Source organism: Arvicanthis niloticus, chromosome 26 (assembly GCF_011762505.2).
Source record: "Arvicanthis niloticus isolate mArvNil1 chromosome 26, mArvNil1.pat.X, whole genome shotgun sequence".
NCBI classification, from domain to species: Eukaryota; Metazoa; Chordata; class Mammalia; order Rodentia; family Muridae; genus Arvicanthis; species Arvicanthis niloticus.
The window spans coordinates 26,919,224-26,939,495 of record NC_133434.1 but is presented as its reverse complement, the minus strand read 5'-3'; the positions used below and the strand labels follow the sequence as shown (position 1 = coordinate 26,939,495).

The following is a 20,272-nucleotide window of genomic DNA, read 5'->3' as shown; positions in this document are numbered from 1 at the left end:
GGACAAAATCCTTGGGGCTCAAAGGCCCAGGCAAGTTAGTAAAATCAGTCAGCCGGTTTCAGTGAGATACCTTGTCTCAAAAAGTGTCTGGAGGACTTGAAAAGGGGGGACTCTGAGTTAACAGCATCTTAACTTTGCTGCTCGTGCATGGGACCTGGGTGTGGGTCCCTATAACTCCAGTTCTGAGGAATCTGATGTCCTCTTCTACCTCTGCTGGCGTGCATTGTGTTGCACATACATACATTTGTGTGAACACTCACACATAAAAATAAGTCTTTTACAAAGGAAAAATGTCCAGAGAAATGACTGAGAAAAAGACCTGATGTCAACTTCTGGCTTCTACATACATGCACACACATGTAAACACACACATACACACACACACACATCACATCACAGAAAAAAGAAGGGAAGGAGGAAAGAAACAGGAGAGAGAAGAAAGCAAAAACATAAGCTTCATGCTGATAAAATGCCTCTAGACTAAATCACCAGATTACAGAAAAATACAGAGTGGGCTGGACAGGCAGCTCAGCAGTGAAAAGCACTTGCTGTTCTTCCAGAGCACACAGCTTGATTCCCAGCATCCATAGCAGGTGCTTCACAACTGTGTGTAGCTCCAGCTCCAGGGGATCCTCTTCTGGCCACTGGTGGCACACACACACACACACACACACACACACACAAATATACAAAAGTGAATTAAGAAAATACAGAGAGCCAGGCAGTGGTGGCACACGCCTTTAATCCAAGCACTTTGGAGGCAGAGGCAGGTGGATTTCTGAGTTAGAGGCCAGCCTGGTCTACAGAGTGAGCTCCAGTACAGCCAGAGCTATTCAGAGAAACCTTGTCTCGAAAAAACAAAATAAAAAAATAAAAAGAGAAAAAAAGAAAATACAGAGGACAGGAAAACAGACTAGCAACAATCTATTTGCAACACCAAATCCAAGCTGAGGGAAAGGATAGCGCTGATGTCCGTTTTTCCAATAAATAAGTTTCAAGTGGAGGGGGAGGGGAGAGTGGAAAGGATCTTTCAATTAAAGAACTCTGAGTCCAGTCAGGCAATAGCAATGTGTGAACTTTATTTGATCTTGATTCATACAAAGAAACTCCATTGTCTAAGCACTTTATAAACATTGACTAGATACCACTAACTCCACGTGATGATATTGCTACGAAACATTGGAAAGCGTTCTTCAAAAGCTTAGAGAGCCTCACGTGGTGCGAGCTGATGAGGAAATCATAAGTCTTGGGGATCCAGTTGAACATACAGGAGGTGGGGGAGGGGAGGGCTAGACAGACACTACTGCTCACTAGAACACAGTGTTCAGGCTGGCTGTGTACTGTTACGTCACGGCTCATCTTTGCAATGCTTACAGTGTTTCGTGGTAAGTTATTTTTAGAAAGCAAGGTGAACAGCGGTTTTGTGAAAGCAAACATCGGTAAGCATTTTACATCGCAGCACTATGGGGATTTGTGTTTGGTCACCCAAGCACTGGTTCTGCTTGTTCCGGTTTTTGCCACTTCCTCCCATGTAATTCAAGGCAAAGCTGGCTCCTGCACGGCTCCTGTCCACCTCAGCCTGCCCCTAAAACTGTGTAGCCAGAGAGCTGCTTTTAAACACACAGGTGTCTGATACAAAGCCGAGCACAAGGTAATGAGTCGGCTCATGCACAGCATGAGGCCTGCCGGCTTCTGCCTGACCTGTGCCTGCTCTGTCTTGGAATGTTCTCTCTGGCCTACTCTAGGCACTTCTTGAACATGCTACCCTGGCCTCAGCTCAACAACGTTCTTGTGTGTGTGTGTGTGTGTGTGTGGGTGTGTGTGTGTGTTCCACCTGGAACATTCTCTTCCCCCAAGCACACCTCGTCTTTCAGACCTCCGGTCAAATGCCACTCCCTGAGGCCACGTCTCTCAATATTCTAGATGAAGTTAGATAGCTACTTCCCATAATACTTGTCTCAACTGAAAATTTAAAATACGGAAATCTTTGTTCAATGTCTAGCTTTCCTGTTAGGGGGAACTAGCTCTTCACTCTATTCCCAAAGCCTAGCATTTTGTTCTAGCAGAGAGTCAATACATCTTTATTGATGTGTAAACGACTGGCTTGATGAATGAGGGCTAAGTAAATGAACTTGGATATAATACTGGTCAAGTCGCGGAACAAAACTCCACTTTTGTTATTACATTGAACAGCTAACCTAACTTGCTATCATACTTGTTATCAAAAAATTTGTAAATCTTTAATGTGTTTGTATGCAAGGCAAGGGAGGGAATTGTGAGGATGACCCTCGTTAACAGACCCAGGCTAAGGTCCCTCAAAATAACCCCAGTATATCACCCACTTTCCAAGGAAGCAAATGCATCCCCATGGGAGAGCTCCTGACACTAGCCTTGAGTGTAGCATTCAAACAGAAAACCAGATGTCCTACAAGTGGATTCAAACTGTAAGCAGTTCTTTAAAATTGGTTACATGACACAGCCGAAGCAGTCTGTGAACTACTAAGTAGAAGCAAATCCAAAACACTGTAGAGGCCAGCTCTTCACAACTTAAATTAATGAGGAAAAAAACTACAAACTCACGAAGCAAATTTTTATTTTAAAATTGGTAGGATTTTAGTGCATATGAAAATATTTTATGCTATGACACATAAGGGTGTTAGCACATAGAAATATAGTAGAAAATATTTTAGGCAACTTTTGAAATCACTATGCTTATTTTCCTGTGAACAAGCCCTTTGCTTAAATAAATTTGGTCATGGGACATTAAGAATATTTAGGATTTTCATATTATTGCTCAACAGCTTCTTAATGAGGCTCTGCATTTCTGCCTGATCTACACATAATATTTTTTTCAACATAGCAATCACGACGGTAGCCTTTTCTCTCAGCTCTGATGGTACATGCTTAATATTGAAATAATCTGACAACTTGGACCTGGAATTGTACAGCATATTGAAAATCATCTCCATGTCATCGTCTGGGTCGCTGGTCCGTCCCTCTGGGAAGACGTTAGATCCGTACATCTGTTCCAACTTGTGTTCAGCGGCTGCGGCCAGGGCCAGGCTGCGTTTCAGGTGATCCCTGGAGGCCTTGATGAACTCCCTGTACTCGGGACTGCTACGGTCACTAGCAAGCCCCCGCTGAATCTGTGCGTTAATATCGGAAATTTTTCTCAAAATACTCTCATGTCTCGGATTCAGTGAGTGACGTCCAGAGAGGTCTTCAGCACTCGGGATTTCCGACTGGCCCGAGAGCTGGGGCACATCCTCAGAGTCAGTGGAGACGTCCATGCTGCTGGTGGTCTTTGCTGTTACAGTAATACGTGTTACCCGGGTGTTCGTTGGCTGGGTGGCCATGGATGACATCCGTGAGGTCCCCGTTAGCAGCTTGTTTTGCCGTGTGCTAGTCTCTACCTCTTCCTCTGACATTTGCCGGGATTCAGTCTCCAGCTCCGGCTCCGGCTCCGGCTCCGGCTCCAGCTCTGGCTCCGGCTCCGGCTCAGTAGTAAACGGCCTAGAATCCAGTTCCGGTTCCGGCTCCGGCTCTTTTTCAATAAAAGGTTCTTCCGTGTGTAAAACGATAGAAACGTTGTTTGGCTGGATGGACCAGAATGCTGTACTTTCGGTTCTCTTTCTCCTCTCTATCCCCAGCGTGAAGCCACTCGAAGAAAAAGTTGTCTTATCCTCCATGGGCCTGATCAGAACGTCGGTCTCAGGGGTGATTTCTTGAGCGGAGACTAACCCGGGGGTGAGTAGCACCTCAGACGCCAGTGACCTCGGCTCTGCACCATCCACAGTTCTTGAGGACTTCAACTTTTTCCCAAAGCTCTGCTCCCTGGTGGGAACGCTCATTACGAGGTTCTGTAAAATTTGTACATAATGATTCAAATTCTGCTCTTCATCGGGCAACACAGTTATGGCTTGAGGGGAAAAAAAAAATCAAACACACAGTAAGTAACAGTTATTACATATGACACAATTACAGAATCTGCTGACCTCGGTTCACTTTCTATGCTAGCTCTTAAATACAGAAATCAAGTTCAGTTTCCCTACCACCAGGCCAGCCAGAGTTGTACATGTGTGCCCTTTTCTATATCGTTTTATGTTTGTTTTCCATATAATTTATGATTCAGTTGCCAACTTATTAAATCAAAATTCTTTTTTTCCGCTAATTTATTCATTTATTCACTTTACATCCAGATCACTGCCCCCTCCTCCTCACAATCCCTCCCCCAGCCCCTGCCCTTCTCCTCTGACAGGATGGACCCCCCCCACCCCACTCTGTATCTCCCACCCTGGCACATCAAGTCTCTTCAGGGCTAGGTGAATCCTCTCCCACGGAGGCCAGACCAGGCGGCCCAGTTAGGGGAACAGGATCCACAGGCTGGCAACAGCTTCAGAAACAGCCCCGCTTCAGTTGTTGGGGGACCCACATGAAGACTGAGCTGCACATCTGCTACATATGTGTGGGTGGCTCAGGTCCAGCCTGTGTATGCTCTTCGGTTGGTGGTTCAGTCTCTGAGAGCCCCCAGGGTCCAGGTTAGTTGACTCTGTTGATCTTCCTCTAAAGTCCCTATCCCCTCTGGGCCCTCAATCCTTCCCCCGACCCTTCCATAAGACTCCACGAGTTCCCGTCCAATGTTTGGCTCTGAGTCTCTATTTCAGTCAACTACTGGGTGGAGCCTCTTAGAGTTATGCTGGGTTCCTGTCTGCAAGCATAACAGAATATCATTAATAGTGTCAGGGCTGGTGCTTGACGATGGAATGGGTAAACCAAAATTCTTGATCATGTTATCTAACCCTGCAGGGTGCTACAGTAGACTCACACTGGCTCACTGGAGTCAGTTATTAAACTTTTAGGAGTCAGATGTTTAGATAGATATAATTAAATTACCTAAATTTGTAATTGTATTAAAACAGAGTTTCAAAACTCCTCACTTCCTACTTACCCTGTTTGGTATTAGTTGTGCTCTTTTGATTATTTACAGCTAATACATCTGTAAAATGGGCATATGGTTCACTGGCTTCAATGAATGCCAATTATTAAACACAGTAAACCATTAAAAGCTGTGTGCACGTGTGAATGAGTGTGTGTAGGCCAGAGGTTGACACCAGGTATCTTCCTCAATTTCTCTTCACCATATTTCTTGAGACAGGGTCTCTCACTGAATGGAGCCTCAGGGATCCTCCTGTCTCCACCTCCCCAGGTCAGGGACTATAGGTGACATCACTGCGCTGGCCTTTTGTTTTGACACAGGTGCTCTGAGTTAAACTCGGTCCCTCACATTCACGTGGCAACTGCTTTACCAACTGACCCATAGCCCAGCCCTGTTTTGAAAGTTTTAAGGAATTTCTTTTTCTCTTTTATTGATTTTTTATTAACAAAACCAAACAAATACCCCCTCCCCCCCCCCAAAAAAAAAACCCTTAACGCATTTTGTGTATAGCCACTCTATAATGTGTATTGCTCTGCGCTTCGAGTTTTCAGGTCGGGAAGACTGAGTCAAACAAACACAGTCCCATGGAGGTTAGCTGACACTCTCACGCTGGTCTCTGCTCTTCCACTTTCTAGGGGTGTGACTTTAGTATTTTCCTTGATATTTTCTTAAGCAAAAGATACTCTAGCTGGAAGGATCAAGTACACCACAGGAAGACCTATCTGGGCCATGGGGGCTCACAGAGACTGAACCATCAACCAAAGTGCATTCAGGGGCTGGGCCTACGCCTCCGACACATTTGTAGCAGACATGCAGCTTGGTCTTCATGTGGTCCCCTAACAATAGGAGCAAGGACTGTCTCTGGCTTGCCATTGGATCCCTTCCCCTACCTGGACTGTCTAGCTGGGCCTCAGCAAGAGAGGATGTGCCTAGTTCTTTTAAGACTAGATGTCCCAGAGTAGGTTGGTACCCAAGGAGGCTTCCCATTCTCCTCAGAGAAGGGGAGGGAGCAGTGGGGAAGGGATTTGTAAAGTCAAGACTGGGAGGAGAGGAGGCTGCAGTCAGGATGCAAAGTGAATAAAAATAAATAGATTCTTAAGAAAAAAACAAAACAAACAGAAAAAAAAAAACAAAAGGCATATATCTGTTCTTCTATCTCACATAAAACAAATGTAATAAGAAATTGAGGGTTGTTGGCCACAGAGCTGTCTCAGAAACTGCCTTTGCCAAGGACCAGAGTTTGATCCTCAGAACACCGCCCCCCCCCCCCCCACACACACACACATAGACACAAAAGGCCAGGCATAGTTATAAACTTTGTCATTCTAGTGCTGGGGACACTCAAACGGTTGGAGACAAGCAGATTCCTGGGGTTTCCTGACCAAAACAGTGGAGCCCACTTAAAGAGCTGCCAAACCAGATGGTGGCAAAAAGTTCTTGTTCCAGGGTAGGGGCAGTGTCAAGGTCACTTGTTCCAGGATAGGGGCAGTGTCAAGGTCACTGTTGACAGGTGAGGGCTGGTTGTGAGGCAGTGAAGGATGGTGACTCCCTCTCTTCTTTCCTGCCCTGCATCTCAGCTTTTCACCTGGTGATAGGAAGCAGCTCTCCTTCTCACACTTAATTTTAACCCTTTCAATCCCTTGCCCCTCTGCCTAAGGTCTTCATTCCTCTGGGGGGTGGGGAGTGGCCGTTGTGACAGGATAGGATGGTGATGGATGATGGAAAAAGACAAAAAGGCCAGTGACTTCAGAAACTGTGGGACCCTCCAGCAGAGCCAGGCTAGTGTCTGATTGAAGGAGAATGGTTTTTATATGGTGCCACTCACGGCCCCGCTAAATCCTCAGATGGGATAAAATGAGACATGGCAAGGCCACTTCAGGATTTATCTAACCACAGATGAAAACAAAGTTGCCCTGGCAGCCACAGAAGACCAGATCTTCCCTCTTTTACTTTGGCAGTTTCCATTTTCATTCCTGTCTCTTGCTACAGCTGAACTTTCTTGAGATGACAACCCTAAGGTTGTCACTGGACTGACTCTCTCTCTCTCTCTCTCTCTCTCTCTCTCTCTCTCTCTCTCTCTCTCTCTCTCCCCTCTCTCTTTGTGTGTGTGTGTGTGTGTGTGTGTGTGCAAGCAGAAGTGTGAGCATGTGCACAGGCCACAGGTGGATATCAGGTATCTTGCTGTATTGCTTTAAACTTTCTTTTTATTTAGAGACTTTATTTTTATTTATGTGTTATCTGTATATATGTGTCATGAGTGTGGATATCCATGGAGGTCCAAAGAGGGCCCCAGATCCCCTGGGGCTAGAGTTACAATTGGTTTTGAGCTGCTTGAAGTGGCTGCTGGGAACTGAACTAACATCCCTTTCAAGAGTGCAAATGCTCTTAACTCTGAGGCCCTCCTCTTTACTTTTTGAGACAGGGTCTTTTATTGAACCCGAAGCTCACAGATCACCTAGACTGGCTGGCCAGCAAACATCCCTGGCTTCCTACCTCCAACTCCCACCCCTGGAATTATAGGAGTGCTGACCATTGCTGGGAGATCCTGTCTCAAGAATACGTGTCAAATGGTGCTCAAGGAAAGACACCAGAGATTGTCCTCTGGCCTCCACAGCCACCACACTCACACACACACGCACACGCACACGCACACGCACACGCACACGCACACGCACACGCACACGCCAACAGTTCACATATCTGACTGCTGCCCAAATGTTTCTGATCCATTTTTTTTTCTGTTCATTTGATATGTTTGGTATTCAAATAGTGCTTCCTCTCTGTTGCCTTTAATTTGATGAAAAAAAAGAACCAGGATTTTTTTTTCTTAGCTCTTTTTTTATTAAGTATATGTGCATGCATGCATGAGTGTACTGACTATAGGAACTGAGTGATCTCCCCAGCCCTGAGTATTACCTTCTAGAAACGACTGCTGCCGTTCTGTTCCTTTGCATCCTTAGACATCAGTGGTTCGTGCTAAACTGTTTACTGGTAGAATTATAAGATGTTTAGAATTTGCTTCTAAATAAACTAAGCACAAGGATTTGGGGGGGGGGTGCAGGGAGCTTCGGGGAGAAGGGATGTGAGTGGAGATGTCAGCGGTCCCAGATTAATCAAAGGTCTATTACAGAGGGAGCTTTGATGCCATTGTTTCTATTTGTATGTGTATTTCATTTTTTTTCTGTAAAAATGTTGCCTCTAAAATTTTTGAGAAATTATCTGTTCTAGGCAACTAGAAGCAAACAGCTGGGCTGACCGTGGCCAATCCAGAGTGTGCGGTCAACGGAGGCATAACGGCTTTGCAGAGGGCAGAGGACACTGCCTCAAAATTAGTCTAGGACCCACTTGATCTTCAGTAAATTAGCGTGTCTCTTCAGACCAGCAAATGGAAGACCCAGGTTAAATAAAGTTAGATGCCGGAGGACAGGAGAAGGAGGTGCTCACTCGATGTGATTTCTAAAAACATCTCAAGTGCTCATTATCCTCCTCCGCCGTTACTCTGGAAACACCAAAAAGCCTGTTTGTGGCTGCCTAGCAACAGAGGCACCTACCTCCTACCTCACTTTTCTTCCTTGTAAATGCACCCTTGGGTCTCTGGATCATTCTATTCTTGAATCCATCCCCACCTCACATGCTTCCTCCCTCTTGTTTTTGCCCTTCTAACACATCCCTGCATCTCAGACTCCTGGTACCACTAATCAAGACCAGTCTTGCAAATCATTTGAGCCCTGTAAAAATGTTTGCAGGTAAAAGGAGAGTCTCCGGTATCCTTACACAAAACTCCACCATGGTGAAATCCTGTTTTTCTCAATTCTACAGGAAGTTCTAAAAAAGCAAATACACTTCTATTTTTTTTTTTTTTTTTTTTTTTTTTTTTTTTTTTTTTTTTGGTTTTTCGAGACAGGGTTTCTCTGTTTAGCCCTGGCTGTCCTGGAACTCACTCTGTAGACCAGGCTGGCCTCGAACTCAGAAATCCGCCTTTCTCTGCCTCCCAAGTGCTGGGATTAAAGGCGTGCGCCACCACCGCTCGGCTACACTTCTAATTCTTACAAAGAGCAGGCTGACCTGCTAGAAGCTGGGTCACTTACAACACCTTGACCATTTCCTGTGGTCAGCCCCAACACAATATAGCTGCTATTTTTGCCACTTGTATATCTAAGCAGACAGCATGACCCAGACCATGGCTAAGGTTAAGAAGCCCCTAGTACTGTGGAGGTAGATTAGTGGGTAAAGAAAGTGCTTGCCTCACGACCTTGAGGACCAGAGCTCGGACCCCCAGCACCCATGTAAGCTGATCAGGTGGCATCCTCTCAGCACTGGGGAAGGAGGGACAGGAGGACCCCTGCCAGGGGCTTGTCACCCAACTAAGCTCAGCAAATCAGTTGAGTAAAAGATGCTGTCTCAAAGAAAATAGGTGACGAAAAATAGAAGAAAACACCTGATGCCAACCTCTGGCCCTCATATGCATGCCCGCACGTACACTACAAACATACACACAAGTGAGTGCACACGCACACACATGCATACATGCACACAAGAATCCCCTGCAGTGCGAGATGTTAGGACACTGTTTCCAGGGTCTCTGCTAGGAAGCTTGGGGTTCTGCTGGAATCTCAGCTCTGAGGATGTCAACTGAGCTTGGGTTTTCTGCAATTTCAAAAACAGAACAGGGAGAACTGATCGCATGATAGACAATAGCAAGTGACAACTGTGGGGATGACAATCGCTGCCATGCTGAAGGGTGCACTGCCAGACAGGAGTTAGGAAGACTGCAGTCTCTCCCTTTCACAGAGCCTTTGGCATATGCAGGTACCATAATGAGTGGCATTTTGATAAAGGGGAAAAAGAAGCCAGGCAGTGGTGGTGTGCACCTTTAATCCCAGCATTCAGGAGGCAGAGGCAGGTGGATCTCTTTGAGTTCGAGGCCAGCCTGGTCTACAAAGTAAGTTCCAGGACAGGTGGGACTACACAAAAAAAAAACCTTATCTTGAAAACCATTAAAAACAGAAGAAGGAAGAGAAGACACTTGGAAGCGTGGCTGCTGCGACTGTTGAGCTCAGCAGCAGCAGCACGGATGGTATGCGGACACAGGCTGCTCACTTCAAAACTGGCACAGTGTTATCAGAAAGACTTGCCCCAAAGGCGCCGGCAAAGTGGTGAGGGCCTAAGATGGCACAATCACACATGAATAGTAAGTGAAATACCACAAAACACACAAACTTCTCCCATTTAACTAGAGCAAACTACTTAAAGATACATGTGCAATTCAGATAAATAAATACTACAAAATTTTGCTCTCCTGTTAAATGGTTCCCCTTGGCAAATAATAGCTATGTATAGATGTGGAGGTGAATCCACACATAATGTTCTGTTTCCATGAGGTCTAACTAGAGACTGACTGACAGTATCACTTACAGACGTTCATGCCACACAAAGGTAAAGGCAAGTTGGTTACCTTTGACTTAATCCTGAGCAAAATCAGAACAAGGTCTTTCTGGATAAACCCAATCTCATAAGGCATATGAACTTAGAAATTCCAGCCCCTCAGCTTTCTGTACTAGAGTTGGAATAGTCACACACATTAAATCCCATGCTTATAGAGTAGTCTGGGCTGTGCATATGCCAGGCTGGCAACTGACCCTAGAGCCTCACGCATCCTAGGCAAGCACTCTGCTGCTGTGCTGTACCTGCAGCCTCCTAAGATTCCTGACTTGAGTGCTGGTTACTCAAGGATGTCAACTGTAGATTCATGGAGCAGTCAGAACCCTTGTGACCGAGTCTCTAATATAGTTAAAATGTCATGTGTGACTCTTTACAAACATGACCACATAGATACAGCAACCAGAAGAGTCATTTGTAAGAATTAAACTTCATGGGGGTAACATGATCCAAATCCATTACATATATGTTGAAATCGTTACAATGGAATTCATTACTCTGTATGATTAATACATACTAGTTTTAAAAGAACTAAAGTTTATAACAGTTTTACATTTATTAATAGGTATTACTATTTCTACTTCACTTACTAAAGCTATTTGGTAACAACTTATAAGTCAAGAGTTGTGTTTTCTGCTTTCTTTGTCCTCTGTCCCACCCCTGTCCCCTGATACAGGAGCCCAGGCTGGTCTGAACTATTTAGCCAAGGAGGACCTTGAATGCCTGATCATTCTGCCACTGCTTCCCAAGTGTTGGGATCATATATATTTCAACATATATGTAACAGATTTTGATCATGTTACCCCCATGAAATTTAATTCCTACAAATGATTGTTTTGATTGCTATACCTGTGTGGTCATGTCTGTAACATCAGTTAAGCTTAACTTTTAAAAAAGCTGTTGTCTTTGTGCATGCTCTATTTGTATTACGATTATGTGATTTTTTTTTTTCACAGAATACAAAACTGAGAAGCAAATACACTCAATTCACTCGGATTCCAGAGTTTTGCACATCAGCTGAAATAACTCTTTCTGAGTACTACATTGAAGAGCGGAGAGGAAAGCATAGGACCTTACTTGAAATGTAGCACAGAGTGAATACTGCCGTAAAAATCAGCTAAACGAAGTGTGCAGCGCCATAGAATTACAAAGACCCACAGATTTGGCCACTGTAATGGGCTCACAGTTTTGTGGGGTTTTAATTTTTTTTTTTTTAATGATTTTGTTTGTTTAAAACAGGGTCTCTTTACATGGCCCTGGCTATCCTGGAACTCACAGAGATCCTCCTGTCTCTACCTCCCAAGTGATGGGACCAAAGGTATGCACCACTACTTCGGGCTTCTATTGTTTTTAACTGTTCTAATTCTCTGATAATCTGTAACAGGAATTATGTTTTTGACACTAATGGCATATTTTCTGATATTCTTAATTATGAACCTATAAACTAAAAAAAAAATTAGTTAATAATGTGTATTTGTCTACAGTGTTGTTGTTGTTGTTGTTTTGGGTACATGTTCATGATTCGGGCAGGAGGGGAGGCACCTGTGCCAAACTCTGTATAAAGAGATAAGAGGACACCTTGGAATCAGTTCTCTCTTTCCACCACGTGGCTTCCAGGGATCAAACTCAGGTCACTAGGCTTGCGTGGCAAGTGCCCTTATCCTCTGAGCCATCTAGCCAGCCCTTATCTACAAATGTTAAACAAACAAACAAACAAACAATCAAAAACTATAAGCAAGACACCAAACATCTTCTGAACCAAAAAGAATGTTACTGTAGAACACACTCAGTATCTATTAAACTGATAAGCAAATCCTTAAAAATGTAAGTTTGTTTATACTCTAAGTTCCTTGCTTCTAAGTTTTCTAGGTTTCTGTACAGATAAAATCCAATTCATATATGGACAGATGTGTGGTACCCCTGGGGATAACTTAGAAATCTCTCTTCTTTCTAATAACTAAGACTTTCTACAGCCTGGGAAATAATATGCCGAGAGCACTGTAAATGGAGTGCTGATATGTCTGGACACAGTGAAATGGTAAAGACGTGACCATCCCATAACTCCACTGTGCCCTAAAGGTGTTGACGAAATTCTCTTGGTGCCCTACTCGATTGGTCTTTTTCAAAATAGTTTTTGTTATGTGTCTGTGTATGGGTATGTGCACATGTATGCAGTGCTGGCAGAGGCCAGAAGAGGGCGTCAGATCTCCTAGAACTGGAGTTCTGGAGGTAACATCATGAGTGGTAGGAATCCAACCCCAGTCCTCTGAAAGCACAAGATGTTCTCTCCTAACCTTGGAGCCAACCTCTCCAGCCCCTACTTAGCTACTGTTTACTTATAAAGTACATTGTCTCTTCCAAAAGCCTCCAATAAAACCATGTATCTGGATTTCTGCTTCTGTGAAGATAATGGGTACCATTCCCCTTCTTGTGTCCATTAAGCACAGGTTAAAACCCTGTGCATCCTAGTTAAAACATATCTGAAAAGAAAGCCAGCCAACTAAGGACTTCAGGAGAGAAAAAAAAACGGTAATCCCTGGGTTACTTTTTCCTACACATGACCCACCAAGGGAGAAGAAGAATCTGGAAACTCAGAAACTCAAAATGTACAAGGTATTTTTTTTTTAAGGTTGAAGTGCCTGGAAAGATAGCTTAGCACTCTTAAGTGCCCGCTAGTCATGTAGAAAACCCAGGTTCACAGCACCCACATGGCAGCACCCAACTCCAGAACCAGAGGATCCAATTGCCTTCTCTGGCCTCCTTGGGGTGTACATAAATTCAGACAAACACTCTTACACATAAAATTAAAAATAAGTCTTTTCAGTAGGAGGGGTGGGGCTGCAGAGGTAGGCCGGTTGGTAATGTTTGCCGAGTATGCACGAAGCCCTGGGCTTGATCCCCAGCAGGGCATTGAAAACAGGGATTGCTAGTGCACACCTGTCCTCCCAGCACCGAGGGCACAGGCAGGGTAACAGACCAAAGTCATTCCCGGTTACATATTACGTCTGAGAGACTTCTGAGGCCAGCATGCTACACGAGCCCTTACTTCAGCATCGGCAGCATCAACAAAAGCAGCAGTAAGCAAGCTTGACACAAATGACAAATAGTGAAGTCTCAGGAAGAAATGGAAGCTATAAAAAGAACCACAATGAAGTTCTAGAATTTACAAATATGAAAAATATGACAGCAGGAAAAAACTCATTGGTTAGACTCAAGGGCAAACTGGAGGGGCCAGGGGTTAGGTCCAATGAACAGTGAGCGAGACAGACCGATGGTACAATCTGGACAATAAGAAAAAAAAAGTAGAAAAAAGTGACCAGAGTCCCCTGATGCTCTTGTAGAAAAACCAGGTTAGGTTCCCAGAGCCCACAGGGTGGTTCACAACATCCACAACTCTAGTTCTAGAAGACTAACCAATACCCTCTTCTGACTTGCGTAGGTATCATGGAATGCACATGGTATACATATATACATGCAAGCAAAAGACTCATACATACAGAACAAAATAAAAAATACAAATCTTAATGTAACAAACAAATATATGGAGTGATCAGAACCAACAGTTGAGTCCACTGTGTGTGCTCATACCCACATGTACATATGCACACACACACACACACACACACTGAGAAGTGTGTGTGTAACAAATACACACGCAAAGCAAGTGAAACTGAATGACAAGTTCAATTCTGATCTGAAGTCCTGAGGTTGGAAGGAAATGTTACATACGGCTGGAGTGCCAGCAAAAGAGAAGAGGAATAAACAACCCAGAATTCCACATCCCAGGAAAAGACCTCTTGGAGATGAAAAGAAAACTGAGGAGAAAACAAGACAAATGATCAGAAACCCTTACACTGATGGCTAAATGTAGTTCACAGGACTGACACAGTGGTTCAGTCAGGAAAGGTGCCTGGCGACCTGAGTTTGAAGCCGAGAATCATCCATGAAGGGATAGAAGCAGAGAATTGACTATAAGGTCGTCCTCTGGCCTCCACACATGGGCTGTGTCATGCACATTCATAACACACACCACACACACAGCACACACACACACACCACACACACACATATACCACACACACCACACACACACACATACACAAACACATATACACACCACACACACACCACACACATACACACACACACCACACACACACCACACACACACACACACACACACCCCACACACACACATATACCACACACCACACACACACACACACATACACAAACACATATACACACCACACACACACACACCACACACATACACACACACACCACACACATACACACACACACCACACACACACCACACACACACACACACACACACACACCACACACACACATATACCACACACACCACACACACACACATACACAAACACATATACACACCACACACACACCACACACATACACACACACACCACACACACACATATACCACACACCACACACACACACACACCACACACATATACACACCACACACACACACACACATACACAAACACACCACACACACATACACACACATACACACACACACCACACACATACACACCACATACACACACACACTACCTAAACTATACAAAGAAACTATAAAAACAGTCAGCCAAAATGGAATTAAAAAGTGTATCCTTCAGTATGAAATGCATTGTATTGTCTGTGTGCTCAAATATGTTTTAAACATTAAGGGTTTAAAGCCAAACCATGTTGCTAATTTCAACCCATGGTTTGATATGCATGCCTGCTGAGTTTGAGGTTGTAGTAAAATATCATATAGAACACTGGGAAACATGGTAGCTCAGTAAAAGAAAAAGATGAATTTCAAAACTCACATAAAGATGAAAATGTTGAGTATGTCTGACCTTTGTACTTTGAGGATGCATGAACTTGGGGAGATGACTTGGCAAGTAGAAGTTCACACGCAAGTGTAAGGATCTGAGTTCTAATCCCCAGACCCCGAGTAAAGCCATACTCCACAGTGGGTATCTTTACTTGGTGTTCCTACCACAAGGTAGGAGGAGGGAAGGAGAATCTCTGGTGTCCATAGTGGTGAACAAAGTCCGTTTCAAAGGAGGGAAAGGTGAAGGTTGTCTACTGACGTCCACACACGCACACGAACACCACTGCACTACACACACAATGAACCCCTGCGTCTTATACTTCTTTACTTTGTCCTGTCAACCTTGACACAGACACTGTTGACGACACACCAAAATCTAGCCACAAGTTTTACATGCTAATTATTAAAAGATTCGTACAACCTCAAACACAAGAAACACAGGGTGGCCTTATTCTATAAAGAACTCGTGTATGTGGAAGTAAACCCAAGCATCCATCACTCAGTAACGAGCCAGCCTGGCCTCAGGTCCATAACTTCAGAGAACAATTTCATTTATTTTTCTAGACCTGTCATGCAGTAGACTCAGAGAACAGACTTGCCAAGTGCTATGTGAAGTTGTTGCCTTGAATTCAAGCTAACTGAAATAACCAGGCTGACACATTTCTAGCTCAAACTCACCAGGCTGCTGTACTCATAGCTGGAATAGCCTGAGTGACTGGAAAAGGGACCACTGTGTCATCATCAGCGCTAACTTTTTACTATTAATTAAAGAGAAATGGAGCTTTTGCTGATGGATAAAAAAGGACTTATGTTCATATTAGTCAGGCATTCAGACTGAAAAATAAAATCTAATTTAATTCAATGTCTTTGTGTGCTATGTGAGGGTTTTTTTTTTTGTTTTGGGTTTTTTTGTTTGTTTATTTTTGTCTTCTCACACACGTAGATGGGCTTGCTCCAAGCAACTTGTCTTGCTCATAGAACAGCGGCAATCCTGACACACTGTAGTCTTCCTGAGAGCCTGCAAAGCCAGTCACCATGGTTTAAAGAGACTTGGAGGCTGGGCACAAAGCTCGGTTGGTAGAATGTTTGCCTGGTTAGCACATGAAGGCTTGCTTTGGGTCCCAAGTGCTGCATTAACTGGGTGTGCTGGCACACACCTGTAACAATCAGCAATGGAGGCGTAGAATCACGAGGATCAGAAAGTCAAGGTCATTGTTAGCTATGTGGTGAGTTCAAGGTCAGCCAGGGCTCAGAGCGTCCCTGTCTCAAAGAATAAAATGGACAATGGGAAGGGGCAAGGCAGAAATGATAGGGACAGAAAAGATGTGTGTGTGTGTGAGAGAGAGGGGGGGGGCAGACCCACAGGCAGACAGAAACAGAGAGATTGAAAATGAGAGCTCACCAAGAAACACCTGGAAGAGCATAGACCATCTTAGATTGTCATGTCTCAGTTGAATTCTTGCATGGCCTGAGGTACTCAGATGAAGGATGAGATTTCAGATTATCTAGTAAACCACAAAAATGATGAACTAGCAAAAAGGTGTGGCCTCATCAAATTTGTTTCAAGCTAGGGAGATGGTTCTGCAGGTAAAGGCGCTTCTCTAGAAAGCCTGACCTGAGTTAGTCCCCAAACCCCACATGGGGCAAGGAGAGAACTTACTCCTGAAAACTATCCTTTGACCTCCACACATGCACTGTGGCACAGGCAGTCACACACACAAATACAAAATAATAAAAGGCGGAAGAGATAGCCAGGATGTTTCAAACATAATGCATTAAGAAAAACAGGCCACTGAAAATCCTAGCTGTTCCCCTAAGGCAGCTCTCAGGACATTGCCCACTTAGGTGTCACGCACCCCAGTAAGTAAATGTCATCAGAACACTCCCCACAGGTGGGTCTAAGAGACCCTTTTAAGTGGCAGAGCTTTGGGAATTGAGCAGCCTGAAGGGAGCTTGCAACATTGTAACCAAGTGCCTTGAAGCTTTATAAGGTTTTACAGATAAATCTGCTTTTTTATGTATTTGTAGATACAGGTGAGCAATTAATGGCTGCTGCCTTAAACCTCCTTCCCCAGGTATAGTTTGTGAAGACAAAGGCCTTTCTAGGGACAGGATAGAGAAGACTCTCATCTTCCTTATATTTGTGTGTTTGTGTGTGTGTGTGTGTGTGTGTATGTGTGTGTGTCGTTAAGTGCAGGCCCATGCTCTAATGCAGATGTGAAGGTTAAAGGACAACTTTCAAGTTGTAGGTGCTTCCTTCTTCCACTGTGAGGTCCAGGGATTGAATTCCAGCTATCAGGCTTGTGTGAGCCATTCATTTCCTTGACCCAGCTTTATTTCTTTCGACAAGGTATCTCACCAAACCTGGAGCTACTGAGATAACTAACAGTCATGAGTTGGACCTTGGCAAGTTTCCTAGGGAGAGCTGGGAGATGGCTAAGCTGCTTGTGGAGCCCTGGGTGCCATCCCCAGAACCCGTTGGGGAAAAATCCTAGCCTGGAGGTGCATGCCAAGAATTCAACATTAGGAAAATGAAGCCGAGCAGATCCCTGGGGCTTGCTGGTCAGTCAGCCCAGCCTAGTTAGCAAGTTCCAGGTCTATCTCAAACCAAACCAAACCAAACAGAAAAACAAGGTAGCGAGAGTCTGAGGAACAAGACCTAAGGTTATCCCCCGGCCTCCACATGTCTATGCACAAACACACAGAAAGAACAACAGTTAGAGATGAGTAACCAAGACAACAACAGTAAAGCATCTCCTTCGTGGTTAACCAACCACCTCCAAGCTGTAGCAGAGTTGCTCCCAGTTTATCAAAGACTAAGGCTCCAGGGCACCTCTCATGCATGCACAATTAAAAGAGAGTCTGTAACTGCCTCCTTTTTGTGGCCTTTTCTAGGGAAACATGGGAAGAAATACTCTAAAAGAGAGAGCCCATTTACCATGATTGGAGAGGAAACCCTACCCTATGAATATTCCCTCTAGCTCATAAATATTCATTAATTTTTTTTTAAAGCCACAGTACAGAACCCACTGTGCTGCTATCTCCTTTTGGAAACAGACCACCCCAATCTCTCTCTGGAGTGCTTTGCTTTGTCTAATACACTTCTGTTTGAACTGTCAGTGTCTTTTGTTTGAATTCTTTCCTTCCAGAAGCCTAAAGGAGACACATCCCTACCCTCAACACATTCCCTTCAAATTTTACTGCAAGGACCCGCGCTAGTCCTTTACTGTCAAGGGCCGGATAGTAAACCTCTCAGTTCTTGCAAGTCAGAATTGTGCAGCAAGCCCTTAGTTGCTGTTCTAAAGCTGGAAAACACCCATGGCCAATACATACAGTAACGACTGTGGTTGCATTCCAACAAAACACGAAGTATTCAAGCCCAGGCTGCAATAATGTTTTGGGTCCTGGGCAGTGAACAGATGAGGACTGGAGTGACACACTTGGCACCCAGTGTGTGACAGTGGGGTGGGACGGTGTAAGGAAAAAGAAAAACCACCTAGGCCACCACTCGGCACATCACTCACTTGGATACGCCAGCAGGTACGAAGGCCATAGCCACAGCGCAACTAGGACCACCGGCTTCATGGGCGTCGTTCACAGCATTCCGCCATCCGACGGGAACGTCCTGGGGCCACCAGGCCGGGGTACCTCAGGGCCGAAAAGAGGGGATGTTAGCGGCCTACCGTCCCACGTCAGGGCCTTGGCGCCCCGCAACGGTTGCCCCAATGAATGGATGGGGGCGGGGCGGCCGCGTGAGTGCTGCGCATGCTTGTTGGGACTCAGCACGGACTAGTTGTGGCTCGGACTAGAAGTGGCGACCTGCAGCGACAGGCCCTTAGGGTAGGGGCTAGAGAAGCTGGAAAAGTGGCACTCTGTGGCAATCCCCGGTTGAAAACACAGCCGTTGCACTGAAGTAGGTATCTGATCGAAAAGATGACCTAGAGATCACGCAGATGGGAACCGCTGTAGGACCCCACCACCACCACCCAGTTTGTCCCCAAAAGAGTTAGGAGTAAAGGATCAATTGCAGGAAGGCTGAGACCGCCCCCAACAGCATGATTGGCTGCTGTGTGTGTGTGTGTGTGTGTGTGTGTGTGTGTGTGCGTGTGTGTGTGTGTGTGTGTGTGTGTGTGTGTGTGTAGGGTAAGGGATGGGAGAGTGAGAGAGAAAGTTGGGGGTAGAGATGATGGGAAGAGGAGGTAGGGACATTGCAGGCTCCATAAGGGACTTTGATCTATAAAAATTACATCCCGTTTCTTTGACAATAAAGAGTTAGGAATGATGGAGAAATGTGTGACTATAAACGGATAATGTAAGAGAATTAATCAGTCCCAGACTGACCTGGAACTACAGTGCACCCATGAATGACCTGAACTAATGATATTTCTCCCTCCATCTTCTAAACCCTGAGTTTACAGACACATACATGGACCAGCATGTATGTTTTCTGATGTACTGAGGATTGAACCCAGGGCTTTCCCTGAGTTAGACTGGCAGTCTGCAGCCTGAGCTACTCCCCAGTCTCAGTGAGAGAACGTTTTTTTTTGTTTGTTTGTTTGTTTTTTCTGTTGTTGTTGTTGTTTTGGTTTTGTTTGGTTTTTTTTAGAGTTGTGTAGTCATGTGGCTACTGAATTCTATGTGTGGGTTAAAATCTGTAGAACTATATACATTGTTTTCTGTATGATTAATCTTTAAAATTCACATGTAGTAAAAATCTTTAAATTAGAAACAGAGAACTTGGGTTTCAGTCTGAGACAATGGGGAGATGCTTCAAGGTTCTGAGCTAGAGAAGGCTGTGATTAGAAGGATGTGATTAGGGCTGGAGAGATGGCTCAGTGACTAAGAGCACAGACTGCTCTTCCAGAGGTCCTGAGTTCAATTCCCAGCACCCACATGGTAGCTCACAACCATCTGTAATGGGATCTGATGCCCTCTTCTGGTGTATCTTGAAGACAGCAACAGTGTACTCACATATATAAAACAAATATAGAATCTTTAGGAGGAGGAGGAGGAGGAGGAGGATGTGGTTGTAGAAG

At 44.7% G+C, this 20,272-nt stretch overlaps 1 protein-coding gene across 1 annotated transcript; it reads right to left on the bottom strand.

Moving 5' to 3' along the window:
* Positions 1–1,057: 1,057 nt before the first annotated feature.
* Spesp1 (sperm equatorial segment protein 1) lies at positions 1,058–18,960 on the bottom strand. Its single transcript, XM_076925336.1, has 2 exons — positions 18,761–18,960; positions 1,058–3,919 (listed from the first exon to the last, which is right to left on the bottom strand). Exons 1-2 carry the CDS (start codon positions 18,819–18,821, stop codon positions 2,754–2,756), a joined length of 1,227 nt encoding a protein of 408 aa, XP_076781451.1. The 5' UTR covers positions 18,822–18,960; the 3' UTR covers positions 1,058–2,753.
* Between the last annotated feature and the right edge of the window lie 1,312 nt (positions 18,961–20,272).

Bases quoted from the DNA above. Each gene is read 5' to 3' on its own strand.
- Spesp1 (XM_076925336.1), bottom strand. From the start codon at position 18,821: ATGAAGCCGGTGGTCCTAGTTGCGCTGTGGCTATGGCCTTCGTACCTG. The intron at 3,920-18,760 runs GTGAGTGATGTG...TTTCCCCTCAAG, and splicing joins GTACCTGCTGGCGTATCCAA to CCATAACTGTGTTGCCCGAT.